The sequence below is a fragment of the Zootoca vivipara genome, chromosome 1, assembly GCF_963506605.1.
Source record: "Zootoca vivipara chromosome 1, rZooViv1.1, whole genome shotgun sequence".
NCBI classification, from domain to species: Eukaryota; Metazoa; Chordata; class Lepidosauria; order Squamata; family Lacertidae; genus Zootoca; species Zootoca vivipara.
In genome coordinates this window covers 40,883,218-40,909,651 of record NC_083276.1, presented here as the reverse complement: position 1 = coordinate 40,909,651, position 26,434 = coordinate 40,883,218, and the positions used below count along the sequence as shown (strand labels likewise).

General features: G+C 40.3%; 1 protein-coding gene across 2 annotated transcripts in view; it reads right to left on the bottom strand.

Annotated features, from left to right (window-relative positions):
• The window catches only part of EIF2AK4 (eukaryotic translation initiation factor 2 alpha kinase 4), a 40,618-nt gene that overhangs the window by 11,176 nt on the left and 3,008 nt on the right, over positions 1-26,434 (bottom strand). The window contains exons 2-25 of one of the 2 annotated variants that reach the window (XM_035110899.2): positions 25,779-25,894; positions 25,090-25,192; positions 22,724-22,897; positions 21,678-21,758; positions 20,476-20,624; positions 19,046-19,161; positions 17,477-17,634; positions 15,872-16,407; positions 14,986-15,089; positions 13,525-13,682; positions 12,967-13,385; positions 11,841-11,910; positions 9,986-10,069; positions 9,356-9,478; positions 8,364-8,468; positions 7,876-7,930; positions 7,578-7,657; positions 7,008-7,109; positions 6,211-6,261; positions 5,588-5,824; positions 3,446-3,521; positions 1,680-1,801; positions 846-895; positions 124-292 (exon numbers count right to left, since the gene is read on the bottom strand). In XM_035110899.2, coding sequence (XP_034966790.2) covers positions 124-292; positions 846-895; positions 1,680-1,801; positions 3,446-3,521; positions 5,588-5,824; positions 6,211-6,261; positions 7,008-7,109; positions 7,578-7,657; positions 7,876-7,930; positions 8,364-8,468; positions 9,356-9,478; positions 9,986-10,069; positions 11,841-11,910; positions 12,967-13,385; positions 13,525-13,682; positions 14,986-15,089; positions 15,872-16,407; positions 17,477-17,634; positions 19,046-19,161; positions 20,476-20,624; positions 21,678-21,758; positions 22,724-22,897; positions 25,090-25,192; positions 25,779-25,894 — 3,438 coding nt within the window. The remainder of the gene's footprint in view (positions 1-123; positions 293-845; positions 896-1,679; positions 1,802-3,445; positions 3,522-5,587; positions 5,825-6,210; positions 6,262-7,007; positions 7,110-7,577; positions 7,658-7,875; positions 7,931-8,363; positions 8,469-9,355; positions 9,479-9,985; positions 10,070-11,840; positions 11,911-12,966; positions 13,386-13,524; positions 13,683-14,985; positions 15,090-15,871; positions 16,408-17,476; positions 17,635-19,045; positions 19,162-20,475; positions 20,625-21,677; positions 21,759-22,723; positions 22,898-25,089; positions 25,193-25,778; positions 25,895-26,434) is intronic. The other variant, XM_035110909.2, reaches the window with a different exon arrangement.

Genomic DNA, 26,434 nt, shown 5'->3' with positions numbered 1-26,434 from the left:
CGAAGTTTGGGGATACCTGTTTAAGAGGATAAGTGCAGGAGAAGAAAGAGACTCCTTCTTTTAAACTAAACAAAAACTAAAACACTGTGTATATTTTTTTGGGGGGGGCAGAGGAACACTTACCTGCAACACAGGAAACTCTTGGATTATTTCAGAAATTGTGTAGATTGCTTCTGCAATAGGTAGAAAACTGTTGCCAGCAGGAGTGATGATATCCAAAGCACATTCTAAGAGCTCTCTTGGATGACAGCGGTCTAATTTCCGAGGCCTGAAAACCCGCTCGATACAATATCTGGGAGGGCGGGAGTAAAATGTGAATATTTTACATTTTAAAGCATTTTTATTTATTTTTAGTTATTTGACATTTATTACTATTTTGGGGGGAGGGAAAAAAGCTCAACCACTTTGCGGGTGTCACGAATTTTACTTTTTGAAATATGGCAACCCTAGGTTCCAGGGACAATTACAACACAATAAAAACAGCAACGTACAATATATTGATTGCAAACAATTAACACAGCCAATAAAATCATGTGCAGGGATCAACCATCAATCACTGGACATTCCCAAAGGTCTGGGCAAACAGATATGAATCTGCCTTTTACAGTGCTATTGACTCATCTACCCCCATTCTGCTTGCAACAATTGGCTGTGACGAGATTTCTCCAGTGCTGCTACTCAAGATTCTTTTTGTAAATGGAAATGACGGGGAATGATACAACATGCAAAGTGTGAACTATGGCCTCTCCTACTTAGGTCAGATTTATTTTTAAAGGTACAAAAATTAGACAGGCAGGTACTACATTTGAAGAAAGAATGAAATAATTCCTGGGCCATTCCCTTACCTTTTCAAATTTGTTATGTTATTTCTAGCTACATATCTTGCAAAAGGAATCTGGAGGGGGAAACGTAAAATGCAGAGTGTAAATTAAAAAATGATCATATCAAACAAAAGTAGTTGAAATGATTATAGTACTTCAGAAATGATTTCCATACTTGTCAAAAGTTCATTTTAATGCCAAATAGGCAATGCTAGTGAAAGTTTTCCACCAAAATTTCCAGTAGGTTCATCTACATAGCCAATCATTCTAATTTATGTGGTTTCAGATTTTGTGAAATTCTTCCAGTAATCAATACTTTATGAACAGAACAACCCTTTGAAATTGTTGCTAGTTTAATCCTATAAATGAGCATTTGATTTTTAGCAGAATTGACCAGAACTATGACATGATTAAATAAGGAGGGGAAAAGGAACAAGCGCGCCAGAGCACCTTTTCAATTGCAGCAATTAGAATTCTTTAAAACACTTCCTCCAATCAGACTGCACAATCATTTACTACTACTACTACTATTATTTTATTATACTGTAGTGACAAAAATACTAAATGAAACTAATTTGTCACACTGGGAATGTGTTGTTGACTACGTGAAGCCAATTCTGAGTTAATCTGCCTTTTATAAACGCTAGAAATTGTTTCCTTAATGCGTCAGGTTTCCACATGAGAGGGAAGGGAGAGCGGTTGCAAAGTAGTACGGTCTTAAAGGAATTCAGCTGCATGGAGGACCATCCTACAATGCCAACATCAATGTCTGAATCAGCCCTCATCGTCAACCAAGGAAAGTCGGTAAAGTGGCTGGGCAGAAACTCTAAGATCACTTAACTCTACACTATTACTCACCCTGAGATCATAAGGAAGCATCACCAGCATTCCACTGTGATCCATTAAATATGAAGCTTCGTTGTGTTCATACAGTTTTCTGTTCCTAGGCATAAGCAAGGGGGTGTGCAGCTTGACAGCTCCTGTTCAAAAATGGTTGAGAGAGTCTAATTTCTGCACCACAAACGGGAAACTAACAGACAGTTTTAGAAAGCCAATGCACTCGTATGTAACATTCCTTTTTTTTCTTAGTGAGAAAGCTGTATGTTCATGATTGGCTGGTCAAGACTCTGTGAGAGATATTGAGCCTACCCCTGTAATAGGTGCAGAGAAGAAAGAGGTCTCTCTCATTCCTAAAAGATGGAATTGCCACTGTAGTTTTGGTGACCATTTAAATTCTCTTTGCATAGAATTCACACGTACTTTTCTTGTGAAAACCTTACTGGAATAAACTGGAACATTATGGGTTCTGGGAAGAGTCCATTAATTTAATTTTTTTTAAAAGCAAATTATTAAATTTTTCAAATAAACACATTAAACAAAACAAAACATTCAACAACAAACACAACACACACAATTTTTCTCTTTTTAACATCTATTCACCTATCTCAAATTCCCAATGCTCTGCCGAGCTTTGACTTCCCCTCCCTCCCCTCATTTGGTTTTCTTATCAACTCTTATCTCACAGTTCCTTTACTCCTTCTACTTAAAGTCATTTCGTAGGATTTATTTCAATCCTGCAAGTGTCTTTAAACTTCTGCAATTCCTCTCCATATAGTCCACAAATTTACTCCAGTCTTTTTGGAACTTTGCCTCTCCCTGGTTTCGGATCCTGCTAGTCAGTCTTGCTAATTCCGCATAGTCTATCATTTTTGTCTGCCACTCTTTGATCGTCAGTAACTCCTGAGTTTTCCATTTTTGGGCTAACAAAGTCCTTGCCGCGGTTGTCGCATACATAAATAATACTTTATCTCCTTTTACAATCTCTTGTCCTATATGACCCAATAAAAAAGCCTCCGGTTTTTTGGGAAAAGTATATTTAAAAATCTTTTTCAGTTCATTGTATATCATTTCCCAAAATCTTTTAACTTTTTCACATGTCCACCACATATGATAAAATTCACCATCCTTCTCTTTACATTTCCAGCATGTTTTACTACTCATCCTATACATCTTGGCTAATTTTACTGGTGTTAAATACCATCTGTACATCATCTTCAAGACATTCTCTTTCAGGGCAGTACATGCAGTAAATTTCAATGTTTGATTCCACAATTTCAACCACGCATCATATTCAATATTATACCCAAAATCTTTTGCCCATTTTATCATCACATCTTTTGTCAGTTCATCTTTCGTATACCATTCTAACAACAAATCATACATTTATGACAACAATTTTGTTCTGCCTTCCAACAATTCTATTTGAAATTTGGACCTTTTATCTTCAAAACCTATTTTTTTAAATCATTTATAAACACATCATTTACTTGGTGATATTGCAACCATCCAGTCAGAAATTCTTTAATTTCATCATAGGGTTTCAGCTTCCATCCCTTTTCTGATTTCCTCAATATCTCCTCGTAAGTGGCCCTCCTCCCCGGCTCAATTTTTTTTTTAAGATAGAAGCAAAAACTAAAAAGGCAAAATCTTTGAGCTGATCAATGTCCCTGGCCCCACTTTTTTTTTTTAGAGAGAGAGAGAGAGAGAGAGAGAGGAAAAAATAGTTCCCTAACCCAATTTATGTATAAAACAAATTCAAGAACCAATTGTGTAAACATACATACCGTGTCTTTTAAAGATTCGGCTGATTGTCTCACATACATGTTGCTGGATCTTGATTGATTGCACTGAAAAACTGCCCTGGAATCAAGAATGATCATGATGCATAAGGAATTCTGAACACTGGAAACATCCAAAGTACAAGCCACCTCAAATCAGAACGACCATACTGTCACACCATGAGAAAGCAATATGGATGTTATACTCAGCAAAGAGTCTTACATTAGTTTTAACCAGTGGATCATTTCACTGAATATTGGCCACTTTGCACTCTGCTGGGAGTTTTTTATACCAATAATTTAAAGTTTAAAAGTTTAACCATTACAGTATTCCTGGAAATATGATGGTTAGGCTCAGAAACATGCCTCAGAAACTGTCCCACGTGAGGCTCCAGGGTTAAAAAGGAGAAAATCCAGATGGTTTAAAAAACAAAAACAGGCCCTAGGACATAATGGGAAAATGCAACAGAGGTGTCAGAACAGTAAAAAGGTAAAGGTACCCCTGACCATTAAGTTCAGTCACGGACGACTCTGGGGTTGTGCCGCTCATCTCCTCTATAGGCCGAGGGAGCCGGCATTTGTCCACAGACAGCTTCCAGGTCATGTGGCCAGCCAGAGCTCTGGCAAACCAGAGCAGCGCACGGAAATGCCGTTTACCTTCCCGCCGGAGCGGTACCTATTTATCTTCTTGCACTTTGACATGCTTTCAAACTGCTAGGTTGGCAGGAGCTGGGACCAAACAATGGGAGCTCACCCCGTTGCGGGGATTCGAACTGCCAACCTTCTGATCGGCAAGCCCTAGGTTCAGTGGTTTTGACCAGAGCGCCACCTGCGTCCCTTGTCAGAACAGTACCATTTGCTAAGAACGCTGCTAAAAATAATGTCTCCCCTGCAACACCTGTTTTTCACATTTCTAGTCCTGTAGAAAGGTATTAAATTGGGAGCAGGAGTTTTTATGCCTTCATCCCTTAACAGCATTTTACACCTATAAATAAAAATAAGAGCGGCATTGGAGACAGGGCACAAAAAGCTTTTGCAAATGTTTTGTGCCTCCTCCATGTAGCCTGGTAAAAGAAAAAAAGCATGTAGTTATAACTGGATGTTCTGTGCTTTCAACATAAGAAGGGGACGTGGATATTGACATCTTCAATGCTAATGTTGGAAGCACTACTACTGCCACTTAGTTTTATATGGCACATTGTCAAGTGTTGAAAATGTTTAATTTCCATAAGCTTGTTTCCTAGCAAGTGTAGAAAGCAGTTCTGCTCTCGCAAGGTATATACAAGACGTTAACACCAATTGGCCCGAGCTGCTATTGTTCCATAGGTACCCTCCTAAACCTTCAGAAACATCTTTATAGGAGGCTGCAGTGGGAAGGAAAAGTTGGGAAAGTCTCAGATCTTAAGTTCCAAGCAATTCTCTGTTACCTGCTATGCAGATAAGTTGACCTGCTCATTGGAAATGTACATCTATGTGCAACCACCACTGGTGTGATGTATTTGGGGGCACAATCAGGAGTAGGGAATTTATTCACCCATATTATCATCTAGTATCTGCATCTAGGTGGACATGCATAACCTTACGTAAGATATCAAGCAAAAGTACAGTGGTACCTCTACTTACGAATTTAATGCGTTCTGAACACACATTCGTAAGTAGAAAAAATTGTAAGTCGAATCCCATAGGAATGCATTGGGAGAAAAAAATTGTAAGTCGAAGCAGCCCTATCTAAAAATTCGTAAGTAGAAAAAATCCTATCTAAACTACATCCAAGATGGCGGACGGAGCTCCATTCATAAGTAGAAACATTCGTTAAGTAGAGTTATTCGTAAGTAGAGGTACCACTGCATTCAGTTCTGGATCACTGTGACATCCGAAGACATTCATATAAACTGGACTGCAGCATCGCCTAGCCCAGGCTTCCTCAAACTCGGCCCTCCAGATGTTTTTGGCCTACAACTCCCATGATCCCTAGCTAGCAAGGCCAGTGGTGAGGGATGATGGGAGTTGTAGTCTCGAAACATCTGGAGGGCCGAGTTTGAGGAAGCCTGGAGTAAATTGTAAGAGCTCAGATTTCAACAGCAGCTGTGGGTTATTTATTTATTTTATTGTTCCTGCACGGTACTAGTCATTAAATTTAAAGCAAACCTTGAGAATGTCACTGTCATAGGTGTAATCAATTGCAGGAGAGATGCGCTGTGAAAATATCTGACCCATCATTGTCCGGTAAGCTTTCCCATCCACATTTGCTAAAGTATGATGAAGCACTTCATGAAGTTCAGACTCCTCCATCTGAGGTGGAGGAAGGTGCTCACTCTTTAACAACTCCATAGCAGTTGGTCTTTTGGAAGGATCATGGTTCAACAGCCAAGCAATAACCAATTTCTAAAAAAGAAGCAAAAATAAAGTCGTGGTGTGTTTTTTTTTAAAAAAAAATTATTGCTCTTTTCTTTTTAGTCACATCTTCCCAACACCACACTTAATATAAGAAGGAGCTAAAAGTTGCAAATAATTGTAACGTTAATATTCCACAAGTGGCATAATTTCCAGAGTAAAATGTCAATAAATCTTTTGGAGCCATTCTAATGAGCTCTGCAGACTTCACACTTCAGTGTCAGTAGTTTACTTCCCCTTTCTATAATTTATTTTCCTTTGTCTCTAGTGCTATATTGTAATTGCTTGGGCATGCACTGGTGTGAAACAAAGAGGGTAAAATTATGATTAAACTTTGAGAACACAGAACACAGCAATTGAAAAAGGTTTATGAATACCTGTTTTGCATTCTTCACTTCATCAAAGTCTTCTGGAAATTCAATAGAAGGCTGGGAAATAAAGCAGAGTAGTATCAGACATGAAGAAAGTTGCAAAAGATATGCTTCCCCAAAACCAGAATGTTTTTTGCATTCAGAACAATAATTTAAAGATTGCAAGTACTTCAGTCAAATCCCCAAGTGCGTATTTCCAGGGTTTTAACAGCTGATGGATGCCACTCAAAACTGAGTTTTCATTGTTGGCAAAGCAGTCACACCAGCAATTCTGCCAGATGGTGGTATAGATTATACAGCTATTTATTTGTACTATCGCATAGCAAACATAGATCCCACAGGGCAGACACTGGCTCATTATGCATTGCATCAGGTACATGTCTATTAATGTACAATACCACTGCAAATACTTTCCCTTCATGCTTTTTACAAGTAAATGTAAGAGCAGTAGAGTTCTCCTCCCACCCCAGGCAATGTTGAAGGTAGCAGCCCCCTTTCTTATCACAAACAATTTTTGTAACAGATCTAATGTATTTTACTTAACACAGCAGAAAATGAAATCTATGCTCTATAAAGACTTTGTATTGGCTTAGTGGGTGGAGGGACATGATTAAAAACGAATAATCTCTGGAAACGGTCAATAGGAAGTTCTGGTCTAGATATTTATTTTTTAAAATATATTTGTGTTAAGTTCTGGAACTAGAGTTTTATAATAGGTTTAATGCTGGATCCAGAGAGAATTCTGTATGTGACGTAAGCAACAAGTAATATTTGACAGGTTATTATGAAGCTTTCATACATACAAGCCTTAGCTGACTGAGAACAAAGATCCTTTCCGATGCAGTCGTCAACGGATGGTAAGACATCTCAAAGAATATTATGCCCAAACTGAAGAGGTCCACTTTCTAGTAGAAAAAGATTGAAAGTATAAGTAAGTGTAGTTGCAAAGAGGGAAATTAACACATTGCTGCCCATTCCCCTAAGTTTACAACCATTCTAATAAGGCTAAGCACTGAGCCACAATCTGCTCGCTTTACCTTACTGCAGACCCATTCCCTTTGCTGAATTTGATTTAAGTAAGGAGAGCAGAATCTTAAACTCTCCATGTGCTAGACTAGAGGAAGGCACATCTACAATCCCCCCTCCCCCGTGTGCGTTGCCAATCCTATCTCTCCTTGCTGGGCTCCCTTGTCATAATGGGCAAAGGAACTTCAGCAGTGCCTTTGGAAGGAGCACAGGAATTTCAGCATGGAGAACTAGCACCAGACAGGCACCCTATGCACAGAAAGATCTCTACAGTCAACTCAGAGACCTGGATCAAAAAAGCCACTTTTGGATCCCTCGTACCTAACAGTTTCCAAAGAGACTTTTACCTGATTGTAAGTAGATTTAGTACTTCCTTGGACCTCTGGGCTCACATAAAGAGCGGTGCCAACCATTCCTGTTAAGTTACCTATTAAGGACAACACTTAGTTATCAACTACGCCACCGAAGCATTGTCTAAGTCTAGGCATTTCATAGTACTTTCTTTAAATGGAGAAGTTGGTTGTTGTTTTAAAGTATTTCTCCAAATAGTGTTATTAATCCAAATTTTTAGCAATCCTGTAATTACCCTCTTATAGTACATCACAAGCAATTAATGTTTTGTAGAAATAATTTTCTTATACCTACCAGAAGGATCACTTTTTGCCAAACAATCCTCTCCTTCTCCTTGCCTTGTGTCTGCCTGAAAAAGAAACCCCAGAAAACTTGAATTGTATGCCTCCCCAGATTGTTAGATGGTTCAAAACTGTGGATATTCCAAAATCTATGCAACAGGCACAAGTACTAGATTCAAATCTCTTCACAGTTATGAAACTCACAGGGCCAGTATGTACAGGATAGCACTAACTCAAAAGGATTGATAATGTGAAGGTACAATGTACAGAGCTCTGAGTGCCTTAAAAGAACAGTAGGATTAAAATGTAATACATACTACTGAAGTGACAAAGTACAAAGAAACAGTGCAGTGAAAAACCACAATTATCTATCAAAAAGAGGCTCTCCCACACTGTGCAAACAAACAAAAACTACTACACCTCTTTTACATAGCAATAATTATTTTTCAAGATGGCTTACATTATACATTTTTATAGTTCAACTTTTAAAAAAGCACCTACTACATATGCTGGGTGATCAGTTGCCAAACCAAAATCACCAATTTTCACATGGTCTTCGGAATCTAAAAAAATGTTGACAGGTTTCAGATCTCGGTGAATCATTCCCTTTTAATAAAATAAAACAGTTTGATATGAGAGAATTGGTATGTATATGGATCACATATCAATATATGGTATGGGTCCTGGATACCTAAGAAACTGTTTATTTCTATATATGTCTGCCTGCTGATAAAATTTGCAACCCAACAGTGGCCGGAAGTGCAGTTCATTGGGAAGTTGGAGAAAGCCATGTCCCACTGAAGCCAAGTGGAGCCTCTCAGTGAACGATGCAATTTTATGCATGTTTATTCAGAAATAACTCCCACTATGTTCAGTGGGAGTTACTTTCAGGAAAGTGTGTATAGGACCATTCCTTAAGTTAGCTGCATCAACTCGAATCAATAGGAAAGTTAGTCATGATTTACTTCCCAAGATGGCTGGACAGTGTTCTTGAAGCTACAAACATGAGTTTGACCAAACTGCGGGAGGCAGTGGAAGACAGGAGTGCCTGGCGTGCTATGGTCCATGGGGTCGCGAAGAGTCGGACACGACTAAACGACTAAACAACAACAACAACTTCCCAAGTACAGTGGTACCTTGGTTTACAAACAGCCCTGTTAACGAACTATTCAGTTTATGAACTCCGCAAAACCAGAAGTAGTGTTCCGGTTAGCGAACTTTACCTCAGTCTACGAACGGAAGCTGAACGGTGGAAGGGCACTGGTGGTGGGAGGTTTCATTAGGGAAAGCGCGTCTCGGTTTAAGAATGGATTTGGTTTAAGAACGGACTTCAGGAACAGATATAAGTTCTTAACCGAGGTACTGTACCACTGTACTGATATAGGATTGCAATGTAAGTTTAGGTTCCACTGATTTCAAGGATTAAACAAAAACAAATAGGAATACAAGCCCAATTATTTTAATCGATTGAGCTTGGCATGAATGTGGCTCACCTTTTCATGGATATAAGCTAATCCATCCAGAATTTCCCGGAAAAATCTCCAGAGGCGATTGGTATCTTCATATAGACCTTGGTCAATGGTATCCCGCAAAGTGCTCTTTTCACAATATTCCATCTTCAGATATAAAATGAAGAAACAGTTGAAAAACAGGAAGCCACATTCACTTCATGGTTATGCTTAGCACTGAAAACATTTCTAACTATATCACTGTGATGGTATTAGCATATATAAACATTTACTGTTCAGGTTTGTAGCCTCCCCGTTTGACTAACATGTGTGATTTTAATAAACGTTACTAACCGGCTACACTTCATATGTACAGTGTTTGAACCCCAAATGCAATGAGCTTTTGTGATAGGGTGAAACAGAAATCTAAGCCAAACAGTTTTGTTTTCAGAGAAAATCACCACCGCCAAATAAATGCTGGATACAGAGATTAAAAAACAAAAAAGCCAACCCTGTGAATTCATCCCTCCTAGATAACTAGGGGAAGTGGGGAGCGGGAATCATTTGCACAATCATGGTAAACCATTAACTATGATCTACCTGTGATGTACAAATGCTGCCTTAGGTTCAATTAAAATGCAGTCTTCTACACCATAGTCATTAAGTGTTTCTAACCTGAATGTACAGATGGTGAACAGTCTGAATTGCTGATGTTTCATCCTCTTCACTGTGACTATTTTTTCCTTTGTAGCCTTCATCCTGCGTCAGATAAACACAAAAGTAGAATGCAAGCAAACAGAGATTCTCCACATATGTAGCGATGTTCACAAACCATGCGAGTGCTCATACTTTTTAAAACCACAGTGGTTTTCATGTGCCAAATCAAATTGCGCTCTGTTTCCATTTTTACTTGGATTGAATTTTATTTTTCTTGACATCAAGCACTGGCATGAGCCCCCCCCCCCCAAATCACTGCATTTTACTTGCATATGTGGCCACATGAGCTTGTATGCTAATACCTATGCCTGCTTGTAGGATCACTTAACATAAGACTGGGGTGGGGGTACTGGAATCATAATATTAACAGTATGTACAAGTCTACCCTCAACCATGCAAACCTTTAATGAAGTATTCTATCATTCTGAGATCTGGACCATTAGCCTGTCAAATGTTTTACCTTCATAACCGGAGAATGCTGCCATGTAAAACGCAACACTGAGGAAACACCCTTAAGTTTAAATGCCTATAAAAACTATGGCGCAAAAATGCTGGACTCATTATTAGGCAGTGACAATAGATTTGGCTGGACTTGCTGGCAGGCCACTGTGGGAGGAGGTTTAGTCCACCTGCCCAGACTATCCAAGATACATTGCCAGCAACATGAGCAAGGATCCAGGCAGAATGCTTAATTCTTTTTTTCTTTGTTCCTTGTACAGCCAGAAATATAACTGGAGATCTAATCAATATTTTTATGGCAGGCGGAATATGTTTTCTGTACCAGCCCTTTGGAAAGCTCTACATTCCAGAATTCAAAGGCACAGCTGCTGCTCTCAGAGCGGAACAAGAATTTGACTTCGCTCCAGAAGAAGTAGTGTCAGTAATGCTCTTGAGTAGAGCCCCAACTGCATAGGGATGCAAAGCAAGAGTGTTTTGAGACAGTTCTATAGGCAGTATCCTGAGGAACACTTAGGGGTGTGAAACTTGAATTGTCAAATCTGGTCAAAAAACTGGCCAGTTTCCCCCCCCCCTAAAGCATTAACTTTATTAGAACATTTTTTAAAAAATTCTGGAAACTTCAGCTCAGCCAAAATGGGGCAGAGAGATTATTAATGGGGACTAGTAGATATCAGCACATCATGTCAATGTTTCATCATTTGCATGGGCTTCCAGTCCATTTCAATTCAAAGAGGTGGTAATAAACTTTAAAGTCTTAACAGTCTTGGGGCCAGGTTGCCTGAAGGATCCCCTCTTCCAAGATATATTGGCTCAGACTTGTAAGATCTTCATCAAAAGTCCTTCTTTAGATTATCCCAACATAAAAAGCTGGATAGGTGGTACTAAGGAGTGGGCCTATTGGCTAGTGGTGACACACTGGTTATGGAATGCCCTCCCCAGTGAGGCTTGCCTGGTACCTATATTAATGCATTTGGGGCATTATAAGAAAACATTTAAAGTTTTTTTTAATCATGTTTCAGTATCTTTAGTCCTTGGGTAAGTATTTTTAGGATGCTTTAATGCCGTGTTGGATTGATTTTGTGCTGTGTGTTAGTTATGCAGACAGTTATATTGATCTTGGGGTTTTTAAGGGCAGGATTCGCTTAACAAAATCCCAACAGCTTTATCAACTGCCTCTATTTAAACTTGGCTTATTTTGCATAGCATGCAAGTTTTAATGCAAAGTGACAGATGACAAATTACTGGATGCTGTATTAGTTCATAGTATCAGAACAGGTGCAACTGATGAATAACATTAGAGATTAGAATTGTTCGTAATAGGACACAGAAAGGTACTTTTAGTCACAGTATTTACCATCATAGGATTTTTGCTGTTGTCATCTTCATGATCAAAAATGATATCACTTTCAGAATCCGCTGCTGGCCTAAATCAACAGATGAAAAGGGAGAACATCAAAATCCTTGAAAAGCAGTGCTTTCCAAGCAACGTTCCATGGATACCTGAATTTCTTCAGAAGCTTATTAAATGTATCCTGAGGGAGTCTTTGGCAAGCGGACACAGGAACTGAGTGCTCTTCCAACATTAAGAGGAATCCCACTTAATTCCAACCCCTTCAAAACCAGTTAACATGGGAATGTCCATCACTCAAATGACTTCAAATGAAAAACTGCATGGGCAGAAATACCCATCAAGAGATTAAAAATTACAGACAGAACTTTCACATCACCTCAAAACACAACCTTTTATAAGAGAGGTAGTTCAGAATTCAGATGCACAGCATTTAAGTGATAAGGTACTGAGCGATTAGGTACCATGATGTGTAAATGAATGTGCAAATTAACTTTATGGAGGCTTCCAATGCATTTCATAGACTGATATGCTAATAAAACGAAAGATCTAGCGTTCCTAGGAGTGACTCTGCTCACTGGATGCTCCTAGTGAGAGATGGAGACATGAAGCAATCTTTACTGATTCCTTCTTCCCACCACACACCCCTGTAAATCTGTTCAAGGGGGTTGAGGGGAAATCAGCAAAAGCCTCCCTGGTCCTTTAACTAGAGGGAGGACCACTGAGTTTCCACCGGATTGCTGTTTTATAGATATGAATGTTGTACTTTGTGAATCCTATAATATGATTTTTGGTGTAACTGTGATGTTTAGCTTATTTTTTAGTTGCTTTGTTAATAGTGTTACATAGATGGTAATTGTTTTATTTGGGATTTGGGATTGTTTTGCTGATGATTTGTTAAGTATTCTATACGATTTATGACGTGTTTGTGATGTTCCATTATGTTATTTTAATCTTTTGTTTGTAAGCCGCTTTGGGATTTATTTGAACAAAAAGCGGCATAGAAATAGAATTGATCAATCAATCAATCAAAACAGAAGGAGCCCTTCCATCCCTGGCAGCTCAGGACCCAATCTACAGACAGTAAATGCCTTATAGGAAAAATGAAAAAGAAACCTGCACCCCTACTCACAAGAATGACTGTGCAAATACACCTCCATCTTCATCCTCGTCATCATCACTGGATTCCTGATCCCCTCCACTGAACCTGGCACTTGAAGATCTCTCACATGAGGTGCTCCACTCCACTGAACTGGTCAGAACCGGAGGAGGGGCGTTTGCTTCTATGTCATCCATAGATTCTGCTTCACCCTTCCCATTCTGAGCCAGTTTGTCAGTGACTTTCTTCCCTTCTGTGGTTTCCGATGTCGGAGAACTGAGCAAAGGCCTCTCGTGCTTCTCTATCCACGCGTTGTAATAGCGCACAATGTTCTCATGGTTCAGGCGTGATAACAAGGTCACTTCCCCTTTAATTCTTCGAAACTGCTTGCTTGTGGGATTGATGTGAATTCGCTTTACTGCGTAACAGCAGCCATCCAGTTTGTTCTGCACCTGCCCAATGGAAATTACATGACAGATGTTTCAATCAAAATAATAAAAGAAGCTCCTTCCGGGAAACTCCACATCCCCTTATCAGCCAATTGCACGCTCCATGGAACAAAATTTGTCTGACGCAGCGTACTGTATGTACCTTGATGACAGCTCCAAAGGCCCCTTTACCAAGCAACTGTAACTCTTCAAACTCATTGTAATAACGAGAAAATTGCCTCTGTGTTTCTGTGACAAAGACATCGCTTGCATACTGACTGCAGGGGATAACAGTTTCAATATCATCTATTCCTGTCGAATCTGAAACAAAACAAAAAAGTCACTGAGAAGGAAAGAACAAATAAGCAATTCCACGTTAAATGATGACAATCAATAGTGTGCATGATGCATAATGTGATGTGTTAAGAACCTCTGTTGAGATGCAGGCCTATTCTTCTCCATGTGCTGTGTTTGCTGCAGCAGTCATTGCCAAGTCACATTGGCAGATGTTTCAAACCACTTCAATCAATATAAAAGAGGCAAGTTGAAGCCAATTCATGAAAGGAAATGCCAAGGACCATGTAGAGATTTATATTTTATAGCCATCTCAGCTGTGTTTACAGTTTAAATTTAACTCAGTTGACAGACAGGTGCCAACCGCCACTACTAAACCTGTCGATCTAACAGAAAAGCATTGACGCTCCAACAGTAGATAACACTACCTGGCTAAGCCATTCCCACAGTCAAGGTTCAAAACAAAGTATCCTTCTTTAGTTACCTGGAAAGATGAGAGGCTGGGAAGATTTTCAAGCTGATTATAGAAGGAAGGAAGGAAGGAAGGAAGGAAGGAAGGAAGGAAGGAAGGAAGGAAGGAAGGAAGGAAGGAAGGAAGGAAATTATCCCCACAGGCAAAATCATAAAGCACTAGTGGTAGCAGGAACAGCCTATTCTGTTTCATCACCTGAGGCAAAACAGGAAGGTGCCATTCCCTCCGCTGCAGCCTCACTTAGCGGAGCTGCGTACCTGCAGCTTCTGGGTTCTGGCAACATCTTGTGAGAGGTCCACAAGATCTTGTCAGAACCCAGAAGCCGTCAACACTTCTCCTCGCTTCTCTGGTGGCAGGCACCTGTGGAGGCACCGCCCCTTGGATTCCAGTCTGAAGCAGCTGCCTCAGCCTGCCTCATGGATGGGCCGGCCCTGTGAGATAACAATCCATTCAAGAAAATAATGTAGTCAGGAGCCAAATTCCGTAAAATGACTGAAATCTGTTTCAGTGTTATACTTTGGCTACTTCCAGCGTTCAAATGCTTGCCTATTGTGTCTTTTTAAGGCTGACTATGACCGCATTGAAATAGCATGAGCTTTCATGGATTCTTCCTTCCTTAGATGCCAATGTGGAACAGCAGGCTAGAGTTGGAGGTTGGTTGATATACTTCAACAATTTTGCTTTTATTCTTATCTATGTATGCAATATGTTTTGTTTAGTGAGTTATTTAGCCTACTCCTAGGGCTTTACTTTCTGCCTCTGGGAACATTTTAAAGTTGCCATCAATTAATAATAATAATAATAATAATAATAATAATAATAATAATAATAATAAATCTTATACAATTGACTATTTACCTTCTGGGCTTTCTTCCATTACAACTACCTGTGGTGGGTTTATAAAACTGTGTTGCAATAGCTGCTGAGGGCTCCACCTTTCTTTATCTTCCAAACAAACACACCTGAATGAAATTCAAAATAATGTATGTTTAATGATGGTTTTAGGAACATGGGAAGCTGCTGGATGCAAAGTCAGATCATTGGTGACCCATTTTTGCAGAGCACTGTGCACGCCAAGGGCCAGCTGACCTCCAGTGCTTAAGAAGCGCTATGCACAGGGCCTTGAAGGTGCATCTTTAGTGGTCCTGCACCTGATGTCATAAACAATGTCAGGTGCAAGGCAGGTGGCCATGGCTTGGCCAGAATGATTTCATGGGCCAAATGAGGGCCTGGCAGGCCTAACTAGACCTGTAGCAAGAGTTCCCTACTGCCAACCCAGACCCTGAAATAGTTCCTTTGCTTTGCAATCTTTGCTTTGTAATGTTTGAGTAAATCTGTGATTCTGGGTCCCTCCAACTCTTCAGTTCTATGATTCTGACTTTAAAATACAGCCGTACCTGGGAAATTGAACGGAATCCGTTCCAGAAGTCCGTTCGACTTCCAAAACCAAAGCGCAGCTTCTGATTGGCTGCAGGAAGCTCCTGCAGCCAATCAGAAGCCACGGAAGCTCTGTCGGACGTTCAGCTTCCAAAAATAGTTCGCAAACAGGAACAGTCACTTCTGGGTTTGCGGCTTTCGGGAGCTAAAACATTCAGAAACTAAGCTGTTTGACCTCCAAGGTATGACTATACCATGAGTCCCCATCCTAATTTATGCTGAATTATAAGCATTCTTGTTAAATGTACAGTATATGTTTTTTTTTTGATGGCAAAGCCTAAAAAATAATACTTAGTTAGGCACATACTTTTTCAAAAAGTCTTGAAAGTCAGCAGGCAAATCATTTGGAACTGAGACTGGATATTCCTTAGTTATTTGTCCCTGGCTGAGAGAAAGCAGCATCAACCCTAACCGCCAGACATCTCCCTTTTTCCCTGGCTTGTTCGGCAAGGCATCCTCACTAAACCGAACTTTGGGTTGTTCAAAAACATCCTCCTTGCAGATATCCGCCAAGCGTTTGGAAATACTGTAGTCTGTCAGTTTGATATTTCCTTCACTATCCACCAGAATGCTGGACGCACTCAGAACCTTGTGCACCACTGAATTGCTGTGTAGGTAGTCAAGAGCAGACAAAACTTGGCTTGTGTAATGACGCAGCTGATCCATAGGAAGGGGGATCTCTTTGTCCAAGTACACAGAAAGGCTGGATGCACCAATGTGTTCCACTAAAATGTCGACCGTGATTGAGTCACTGTGCTCTTTAAAGGCCATCGATAGGTAACGGACTATGTTGGGGTGGCTTAACTTCATCAGAGAACTGAACTCCGATTCTGCTCCCTGTATCTGTTCAAAAGAAACAAAATCAGTGACTCACATTTGTTTCATGTCTCATTTACCCTGATGCCCAATAGTGAACAAAATCCTGTCCCAGGTGTACTTTTCACTGCAGAATTTACACAGAGGTAGTCTACAATGAAGTCCATCTAAGGCACTGACATCTGCATAGGAATAAGCCACACCCTAAATTCCAGCCCCTTTCCATTTATGGTTTTCTGCTTCTACGCAAAAAAACACATGGGGCAAAAATAAAAGTAAAAAAATCCCAACTGATTTTGCATTTGGGGTATTTTTTATTTTTGTCTAAGCCATTTTGGCAGGCTAGGGAAAGTAGATTTACAATAAAAACTGATCCAGAGCAGCAGTTTTAAGTACCCATATACAAAGGTCTTTTTTCTGAACCCTCAACCACAACCTGGGACCAAAAAAATTACGAAAGAAGTTTATCAATTTTGGCCACTGGGGTGCTTTTTTGTCCTACCCAATGGCAAGTATTCTGGTGATGATGATGATGATGAAGCAGCAGCAGCAGCAGCAGCAGCAGCAGCAGCAGCCTCGTGGAGTTTTACAAACAAAAACTGATCCCAGGAAGTAGATTTACATGCCCCTCTGCAGGCATCACACACATATAGATTTGTTTGGGGGTCATTTTACCTCTCAGAGATATGTTGAAATTTGGCTTGGAGTAGTAAAATGTTCCCCAAAGTCTTTGTGTGTGCTTTTTAGTTTGAATCATGAAGGAGATTTTCATACAAGGCTACACCTCTTACAGATAAACTGAGCCAATACAAAAAGCTGAAAGCAAGCCAAAATACACACATACATCCCTCCAGGTTTTAAAAGCCCTTAGCAAAAAAACAAAACTCTCGACTCTCTAGAAATTCCTCTAGTGTTTTATTGTGATTCTTTCCAAAAACGATTGATGCAGTTTTCTACATAAGGGCTCAACAGCCAAACAATGAAACATCGTTTTCAATGAGGTCGTTTCAACTTCTCAATGATCCACTACTATTTCAGTATTAAGAAGTGCCCACATGAGCACAAGGCAGAACAACACACACAAATGGGTGATTACCTGCTTTTTGCATTTTTCAACCTTTTCCTGTTCTTGACTTGTGAGAAATTTCCCCATTTTCTTTTGCCACTGAAGTACCCATTCATGGACCAGGACAAAGTTGCCAGTGCACAACTCCAAACCATTGTAGACTGATTTACCAAGCTGCTCATCCTTGTCTGCACAGAGAAATATGAAAGCCTTGTGTGTGGATGTTTCAGCTTTTGAAGCAGATGCTTACAGATTAACAAAGATAATTATAATTAGCTCCTCCTGTAAACCTCTATGTTGGTCAATACATCCTTTCAACATTCCTTCAAACAGTTAAAAGCCACACAAAAGGAGGTTTGTCCAACATCTGTATTCACTGTCAAAAAAGGAAAAGAAGGCCACACAGGCAAGGCAGAGAGCTGCCACTAGGCTTTGCTGGCTATTACTGCCAATGTTTCTAATTCCAAGAGGGACAAGCCACTATTCAGTTTAAAATGTGGTTTGTCTCTTCAGCAGCAGCAGCGAAGCACTGGCTACATATATGGCTCTTTCCCCTGCATTCATTCCTTTCTTTGGATCCTTGGCACATATATTCCCCATGTGAGCAAGTGTGCTAGAGAAGTGATCTTTAATGTAAGTGGAAGTTTCTTAAATTGCACCTTAGTACTGTCAACCCTCAGCTCCTGAACACCTCCGTTTTGGAACGTTTTGGCTCCTGAACGCCGAAAACCCAGAAGTAAATGCTCCAGTTTTCAAACGTTTATCAGAAGCCGAACATCCGACGCGGCTTCCGTTTGAGTGCAGGAAGCTCCTGCAACCAATCAGAAGCCACGCCTCGGTTGTTGAACATTTCGGAAGCCGAATGGGCTTCCGAAATGGGTTACGTTCGACAACCGAGGTTTGACTGTATTTGTTTCATTGCCTATCACAGCAACTCACTAAAGCCAAAATTACTTCAAAAGTTAAGCAAATGTGTGTCCTTATTAATTAAATCACAACTAAAGTTTTAGCTGATTTTTTTTAAAAAAAATCAACTAAAAGCATTTAACTCTAATATTAACATGTTGTTTCACATAGTTGAACAGCTTTGACTCCTTACTGCCAGTGATTGAACCAAATACAGCTTTCATTGCTCCCTCATTTCTATACAGCAGGGGTGGCCAACTTCCAAGAGACTGCGATCTACTCACAGAGATAAAAACTGGCAGTGATCTACCCCCTTTTTGTGGGTTCAGGTCAAAGTTGTTGAGTTTTTTTAGGACGGAAAGCCCTGTTTTGGGGGGTTCACGTAAAAGTTGTTGAACTTCTTTAGGGAAGAGAAAAGCGGCGTTGAGCTTTTTTGCTTTTTTTTTAGGAAGGAAAGCCCTGTTTTGGATGGTTCAGGTCATTTTAGGGGTGCAGGGCAAAGATGTTGAGCTTTTTTTAGGGAAGCCAAAGTTTTTTAGCTTCTCTGGGGGGAGCCACTGATCTACTGGTGATCTACCACAGACATCCAGTGATCTACCGGTAGATCACGATCTACCTGTTGGACATGCCTGCTATACAGTATAGAAAAAAATGCACCAAAGGTTTTCAATGCATGGCAGTTCTTCTATTTACCTATGCACTTTCCTTTGTGTACCCTGAGTAGACCAATACTACTGGCATTGAAATTCAGAATTTCAGGCGTTCCCAGAGATTCTTCATTACTGCATGCCGAATGCTGACGCTCTCTTCTACAAAGCAATCAAACACCATTATGTTTTGAGGTGCTCATATATGCTCAAGAAAAGCAATTTAATTCAGCGGCCCCAAGTACTACTACAAGTGAACAGTCTTAACAGCAAGTTCCTGCATTTTCAACAGCATTAGGTTCAGGGCCGTCTTAAGCACCTCTGGTTCCCTGGTGCGACGGATCCCTCCGGCGCCCCCCCCGCCCCATTTCCCAGCACGGTGGGCGGGCGGGCGCAGCTCGCAGCGCGGCTTCCGAGGGCGCTGCTGTGTGACGGGCGGGCGAGCTCAGCATGCAGCGCTGCTGCCGAGGGTGCTGCTGTGCGGCGCCCCCGTGGCGCCATGCGCCACCCAGCCTGTCCATAGGGCCGGCCCTGATTAGGTTCAGTGGCATTTTCAATTGTTGCTATTTAAAATATTCAGAAAAGCCACAGCAACACATAGCAAAGGCCTGTGGTTAAGTGCCAGTCACTGCACCTCCCAATTTTATATTCTGCCAGGCAGGGCACGAATCCTGCAAACCTCTTTGATAAACCTGCCTGGCAGAATATAAAATTGGGAGGCATGGTAACTGATGTGCTTGATGTGCTGTGTGTCCATTTGTATTCATCTGTCACCATACAGCAGTCTGCATGGTCGACAGATGGCACTGTGGACTCCTGTGTGATGAGAGACATGACAGGAAGATGCCCAGAAGCAGTGGCCAACTGGTTTGATAGGCCACCACAACCTACCATGAAAAGTGGCAGGAGGATCGGCACAGAAATGAGGAGGGTGCCTAGATGTGGCAGGCAGCTATACTGGTATTCTACCACTGCCTATTAGAATTAACAGTCAGCCTGGATATGGTGGTAGCAGCAGCAGCAGCAGCTGCCCAGGCTGGCTACCTCTTTGGGCCTCTTCCCCATGCTAATCCTCCTGCCAGACCGACTATTCATCCCACTTGGCTGCGGCAGTGGCATGAGGTAGGTTGGGAATGGGGTTAGTGGGTTGGGAATGGGGAGGGTTTGACGGGGGGGGGGGGCTGGCAAGCAAAGCAAGCAGGGACACAGCCCCTAGTACTCCACAGAAACCTACCCAATAAAAGTTCAAACGCACTCACTCTATTTGTAAAGCAAATAATGATTTTACACCCCTACATATAGTTGTAAGATTGTTAGTGCTATGCATAAGTACAGTATGCCTGCCTACAAATCAATCCGCACAACTAGAGGCTGATAACTTTGTATGTGTGCTTGTACATCGTGTCTAATGGGGTACAAGTGCACACATTTTTACTGAAACACTCCCATTCCATTCACAGGGACAGCTATACATACTTTGAACGCCCGGTGGAATTTGCACGGTATTTATTGTTCCCTCCATGTTCTGTAGCACCTCCATTTAAACTGGATGTTACTTTGTTCCCTGTGGTATCTCTACTGGCAGATATTTCCTGGTTTGTCAAAGCAGCACTTTCCAAACGCTCCTGGAAAGACAGAAACACAGGGGATATCTTGATTGCACCCCAATCCTTTCAATACCTGAACATGCAAAGCCCCTGCGAACCTCCGCTTTCGGTTTTCTGGAGAAGGAGTTGGCCAGCATCTCCTTAAAGATTCAATATTGTTTCTTCTGCAATATTACTCACAACGTTAAGATCAATAATGTGCACTTCTGGGTTCACAGTGATGTGCGCATGCACGGTCGTGCATTGTTTGAATGCACAAAAACGGGGTTGCCTGTATATTTTGTATTCCGCCTTGGGACATATGTGGAAGGCGATAAATAAATAACAATGGCAGCAACACCAGAGGGAATAACAGAAGTAACACTATTGTGTAACATCCAAAGGTAAAACCAACCCATGCTAGAAGCATTTGGGGACTTTAAGCAATGGATAGATGGATACAGAATCCACACCGCACAAAATCTACTTACTAAATAGTATATATTAAGCCATAGATGGCGACCCAATAGGGACTACAAACAGCATTGCTTCTCTGCCTCAACCCTGATACACACTATGCAGCTGTCACATGGGGGTAAGGAAGAATTATGTCTTCATAACTTTGAAAGCTCGTTGTTCACCCACTTCTGGTATGGAGAAATCTTTATTTCTGTGTTTGCAGGCTCCAAAATGAGATTGTAGACATAGAAGTTTCAAAGCAATTTGTAAGGAATTCCAATACAGTGGTGCCTCGCTTAACGAATGCCCTGCTTAACGAAATTTCCGCTTAATGAAAGGATTTTTCAAGCAGAGGTTGCCTCGCTAGACAAATTCGTTTTACGAAAAATTCGTCTAGTGAATCGCGGTTTCCCATAGGAATGCATTGAAATTCAATTAATGCGTTCCTATGGGCAAAAAAAAATTCAAAAAAATTTCAATGCATTCCTATGGGATTCGCTAGACGAATTTTTCGTTATGAGAAAAGACCTGTGGAACGAATTAAATTCGTCTAGTGAGGCACCACTGTAGTTACAAAAGCATGATACCTACTTCTAATAACTTGGCATTACAAAATGAGAATGTTTAAAATACCTGTTTTGCTATTTCTTTCCTTTTTCTTTCTTCTCTCTTTTCTTCTTCCCTTCTCTGAATCTCATCAAGAATTTCACGTTGCTGAAATAAATATTACTGCAATGAAATTATCTGTAATCTTGCTTCAGTAAGAGTTTATTGAGAAAACCTATCTGCTGAAGCAGACACCTTTAAACCAGGGGTCAGCAAACTTTTTCAGCAGGGGGCCAGACCACTGTCCCTCAGACCTTGTGCGGGGCCAGACTACAGTATATTTTGAAGGGGAAAAAATGAACAAATTCCTATGCCCCACAAATAACCTAGAGATGCATTTTAAATAAAAGCACACATTCTACTCATGTAAAAACACCAGGCAGGCCCCACAAATAACCAAGAGATGCATTTTAAATAAAAGGACACATTCTACTCATGTAAAAACATGCTGATTCCCGGACTGTCCGCGAGCCGGATTTAGAAGGTGATTGGGCCGGATCCAGCCCCCGGGCCTTAGTTTGCCTACCCATCCCTTAAACAATATCCAGTAAATATTGCTCTGCCAAGAGAGAATGGAAGGAAAAACTTGTCACCAAAACAGAGCTTCTTAACTAAACTTAGTTTCAAGTCTACGTGTTAAAGACAGGCTACTACAGAAATGCTGCAAATAACAGTACTGGGTCAAAATCTTTGATGAAGTTCAAAAGGTCAGCTAAAGTTTAACTTCCTTACATCAGCAAAGAGGAATGTGTATGACCACATGGGCTTGATCTGCAGGTACAACAGGCCATGACTTATTTTGAAAACAAACAGGACCCACTACCATCTATCTCTCCTATTTTCAAATCTAGGTGGATTCAAAAACAACATGAGATATGAGGGTTGCTATTCTGGAAACACAACAAAACCGTATTTTTAAAAAAGGGACTCCCTAAATGAGACGTGCAATTTTCATCCCACTGTTTTCAGATACAAAAACGATTTTAATAGTTCACAACCGTAGATTCCAGCTGATTGAGTGCTCATATGAAAAGGGTGGGGCAGGACAAAAATATTAAATTTCATGCTCTCACCATTTGCTCTTCTTTCCTCCTAAGGTCTTGGATTCGCCGCTCTTCTTCCAGAGCAAGCCTTTCTTGTTCTTTTTGCTGATTCTTTAGCATTTCTTCATGGAAAGATTTTAAAGGTGGTTTATTGTATTCACTGAGAAATGATTGTACGTAATCTGCTAATTCAAATATCATCACCTGGAGAGGAAAGGCAAATGCAAAATCAGATTTTAGCAAACTGCTCTCAGCGTGTTCTAATGCTATTTGCAATTATGTGTGAGCAAGTACCAGCGACTTCAGTGGAGCTCAATGCCAGCGTCAGTAAATCTCTGCCAAACATAGCAAAATAAAAGCCAATGCACAGCCACTCATCTTTTTTTGCATGTATTTTAGTTCTGAAAATCCAAACTGCTTCTGCTGAATGTATTACTTGCCACTAAAAACAGCCATGCATGGAACCAATTTAGTATTACATTTATATGTGCCTAAATGATGCTGGTAAAAAAGTAGAACCACCACCATTTCTCAGCAGTGTGTTTTAGAGCATAGTTATAGAAAAAAAGCCACATCTATTTTTTCTTCCCTTTTTAATCTGATCATCAGTCAGTATTTGACATTCATGTTAATCATTAGGTAATGTATGTGAAACATTATTAATGATATTCTGTCAGAATGGTGACAATTAAAGATGACATTAATCATATCAGCGAAGAGAAGAATTTTATTTCCCAATCACACTAATTGAATTCTTTACAATTATGCAGTCTACCTCGTGAATAAGATCTGAACATGCATTCATTTTCATCTAAGTATAGAATTAGAAGTATTCTGATATATCTGTATTTTAATGTTTTGTTGGAAGCCGCCCATAGTGGCTGGGGGAACCCAGCCAGATGGGCGGTGAATAAATATAAATTACTATTATTATTATTATTAGATAATCAGGATTTTCCACGTACCCGGTGATTGTCAACATTCTTTTCTGTAAATGATAATACAGTATACTCTAAATTGCAACTGTTGTAGGAATTAAAATATCATGATCCTTCTCAAGGCCAAATCTGTATTTGTAACTGTGGGAAATTGCTTTTGGTCACAACCACACCACTCAAAGGACCATGGTAACTCTAGTGTCACTCTCACAGAACTACAATTCCCAGCCTCCTTAACAAACTACAGTTCCCAAGATTCTTTGTGGGAAAGCCATATGCTTTAAATGTATGATATGGATATAACTCTAGTTCAGACTGGCTGAAAACATTCGGATGGACTAGGGCAGTTAGCAAGGCTTCTGCTTAGTTCTGAAAAGTAACATTCAGCTGGTACAATGCTCATTTCCTCTAGCAATAAAATTGGATTTTCTAATTTATCAAAATAGATACAATCCAGATGGCTGCTAACAGGAAAGGCTTCTTCCAACATGCTGGCTGTAGCAATATTAAAGCAGTTGCTTGCAAAACAGATCTGTCCCTATTTGTGCTAATCTTTTGATTTTTATATTGCGTAGTAAAAAAGTATCATGGAGATGCTATGTGAAATAGCCAATTTTTTTTTACTTTTTCTTCTCCTGTCTTGACATGAGGGAAACGAGTATCATGTGTATGTTTCATATAGCCATGAAGCACTTCTAGTAACAATATCCAGACACTTAATATTTTGTGACAATTTATACTATACATTTACCATATATCCTATTTTTCCATTAACAGCTCATAATACTATAATATAAGAAGCACCACCAACCTACAAAGCATCCAACTGAGAGCAATATAAAAGTTAAAATGCCAACTAGTACAAACAGGTCCTCTGGGAAAGTATCATTGTCACAGCCAGAAAAGGTTCTGCTTCACCTCCCTTAACTTTCCCAAGCTTAACCTTACAAACAGTGGAGAACTAAACACGTCTACTTTCACACTGAGATAAGTTCCACTGTTCTTGGCTAACCATCTAAAGACAAACTCCACATAATGGGTTCGATTTGTTTTAAATTAAATCATGGAATTAACCTAACCTCATTCAATACAGATGTATCCCCCGACTCTAAACCAGTTATTATGAATATGCTATTGTGTGATTTATGAACTGAAATAACTCAATTCATGGGGTGCCAAGGAATTATGTCATTCACTTTTGCTTCTAACAGATATTTCTGTCAACTTTCAATAGAGTCACTTTCTATTAAACATGGCCATCTGAAATGACATGTCAAATGAGCTTTATTGTGCTAGGCCAAGTCTTGATATGGCCTCCCCTACACCTAGCTAGGCACAAACCCTGCAATGTGGTGGGTACCAGCACCAAACATAATAGAGTAACAATAAAAGCACACACACAAAATTTGCTATAGTGACAATGTCGCTCAATATCAAGGGCAAAACCAACACACTTACCTCTCCGCAACGTTCTTTTGCCAATTCCTCTAGTCTGGATTTTAACAAGTTAATGTTTTCATTTGACAACCCCTTTGCATTTTGAAGCTCAATTTCTGGAACTCTAGAGGAGGCGGAAAGAGTAACAAGAGACAAGACATGAGATTTGCAGATGCTTGAGCAGTTATATACTAGCATTCACGGTACATCATCCAAATAAGCCGTTTTTATTCACCCTGTTTTTATAAGCAGCTGGCTCACAAAAACTCTTGTCAAATTACAAAAACTGACCAGCATTCTATGGTAAAGACACACAACACACATCTTCTAAGAAGACTAATATGAATTCCATCATGTTTGTAACCTGTGCATGCTAAATTTCTAAATATGCACGGCAGCAAGCATAGCAGGAAACAACTCAGAGAGGACACAGGATGGGATTTTAGAAGGAACTGACTGTGAATCCTAACAGAAGAGAAAATATTCAGTTTGATGTTGTAATATCAATATCAGTCTCTTTGATTTGGGTGTCGGCAGTATAAAGCACTACCTCAGTTATTCCACACACTCAGAAACACATTTTGAATAAATTTACAGAAAAGCAACCCACAATGACATCTTATTTCAGTATGCCTGATTAAATAACAAAAACTGGGCAGGTGTGTTCTTCTTACTTAGGGAAGTATAGAATAGATTTGCTATTTACTTACGTATCAGGGTAAGTTTGGGGACATTGGACCCACAGGTCAACTTTGGCATAGACTTCATGGTCACCTGTCAAGCCCTGAGGGTACAAAACTAGATTGATTTCTGGAGGCTGCTGTACCTGAAACATTTAAAAAGATATAAAAGAATTAACTACATTAGAGGAAAGCAGCTGGCAGCCTGGGAGCTCATTGAAGCCTTCAGGGGCTTTGTGTCCGGCTCCCAGCAGAGATAATGTCTTGTTAAGCAACCTCCGCAGCTTTCTTCAACAGAAGCAGAGAAATAAACTGTGCATGACAGACAGATACAGGTATGCCTGAAAACCAACCACAGAAGGCTGAAATTAGGAAAAGGCAGTGGATCAGGCTACCAGCATTTGTCCATATAATTGCCCTTCGTGTGTAGTTTGACCCAGAGACATAGATAGAGCTTTAACTCCTCCTTCCCCAATGTGAACAACAATAGAGAATTTGACAAAAGCCCTCCTTTTAAAAATGCATCTCAGCTCTTTGCCTGCTTCTGGGGAAAGAATTCTGGTGGAGGGTAACAAAGGAAGGGCTCTGCCAATGCCTCCGCTCCGAAGAGGATGGAGTTAAAGAGCTTTTTTATCCAAGATGGATGGGTGAGAAAGCAGTGCCGGTGTTGTTAGCTCTTCAGCCTT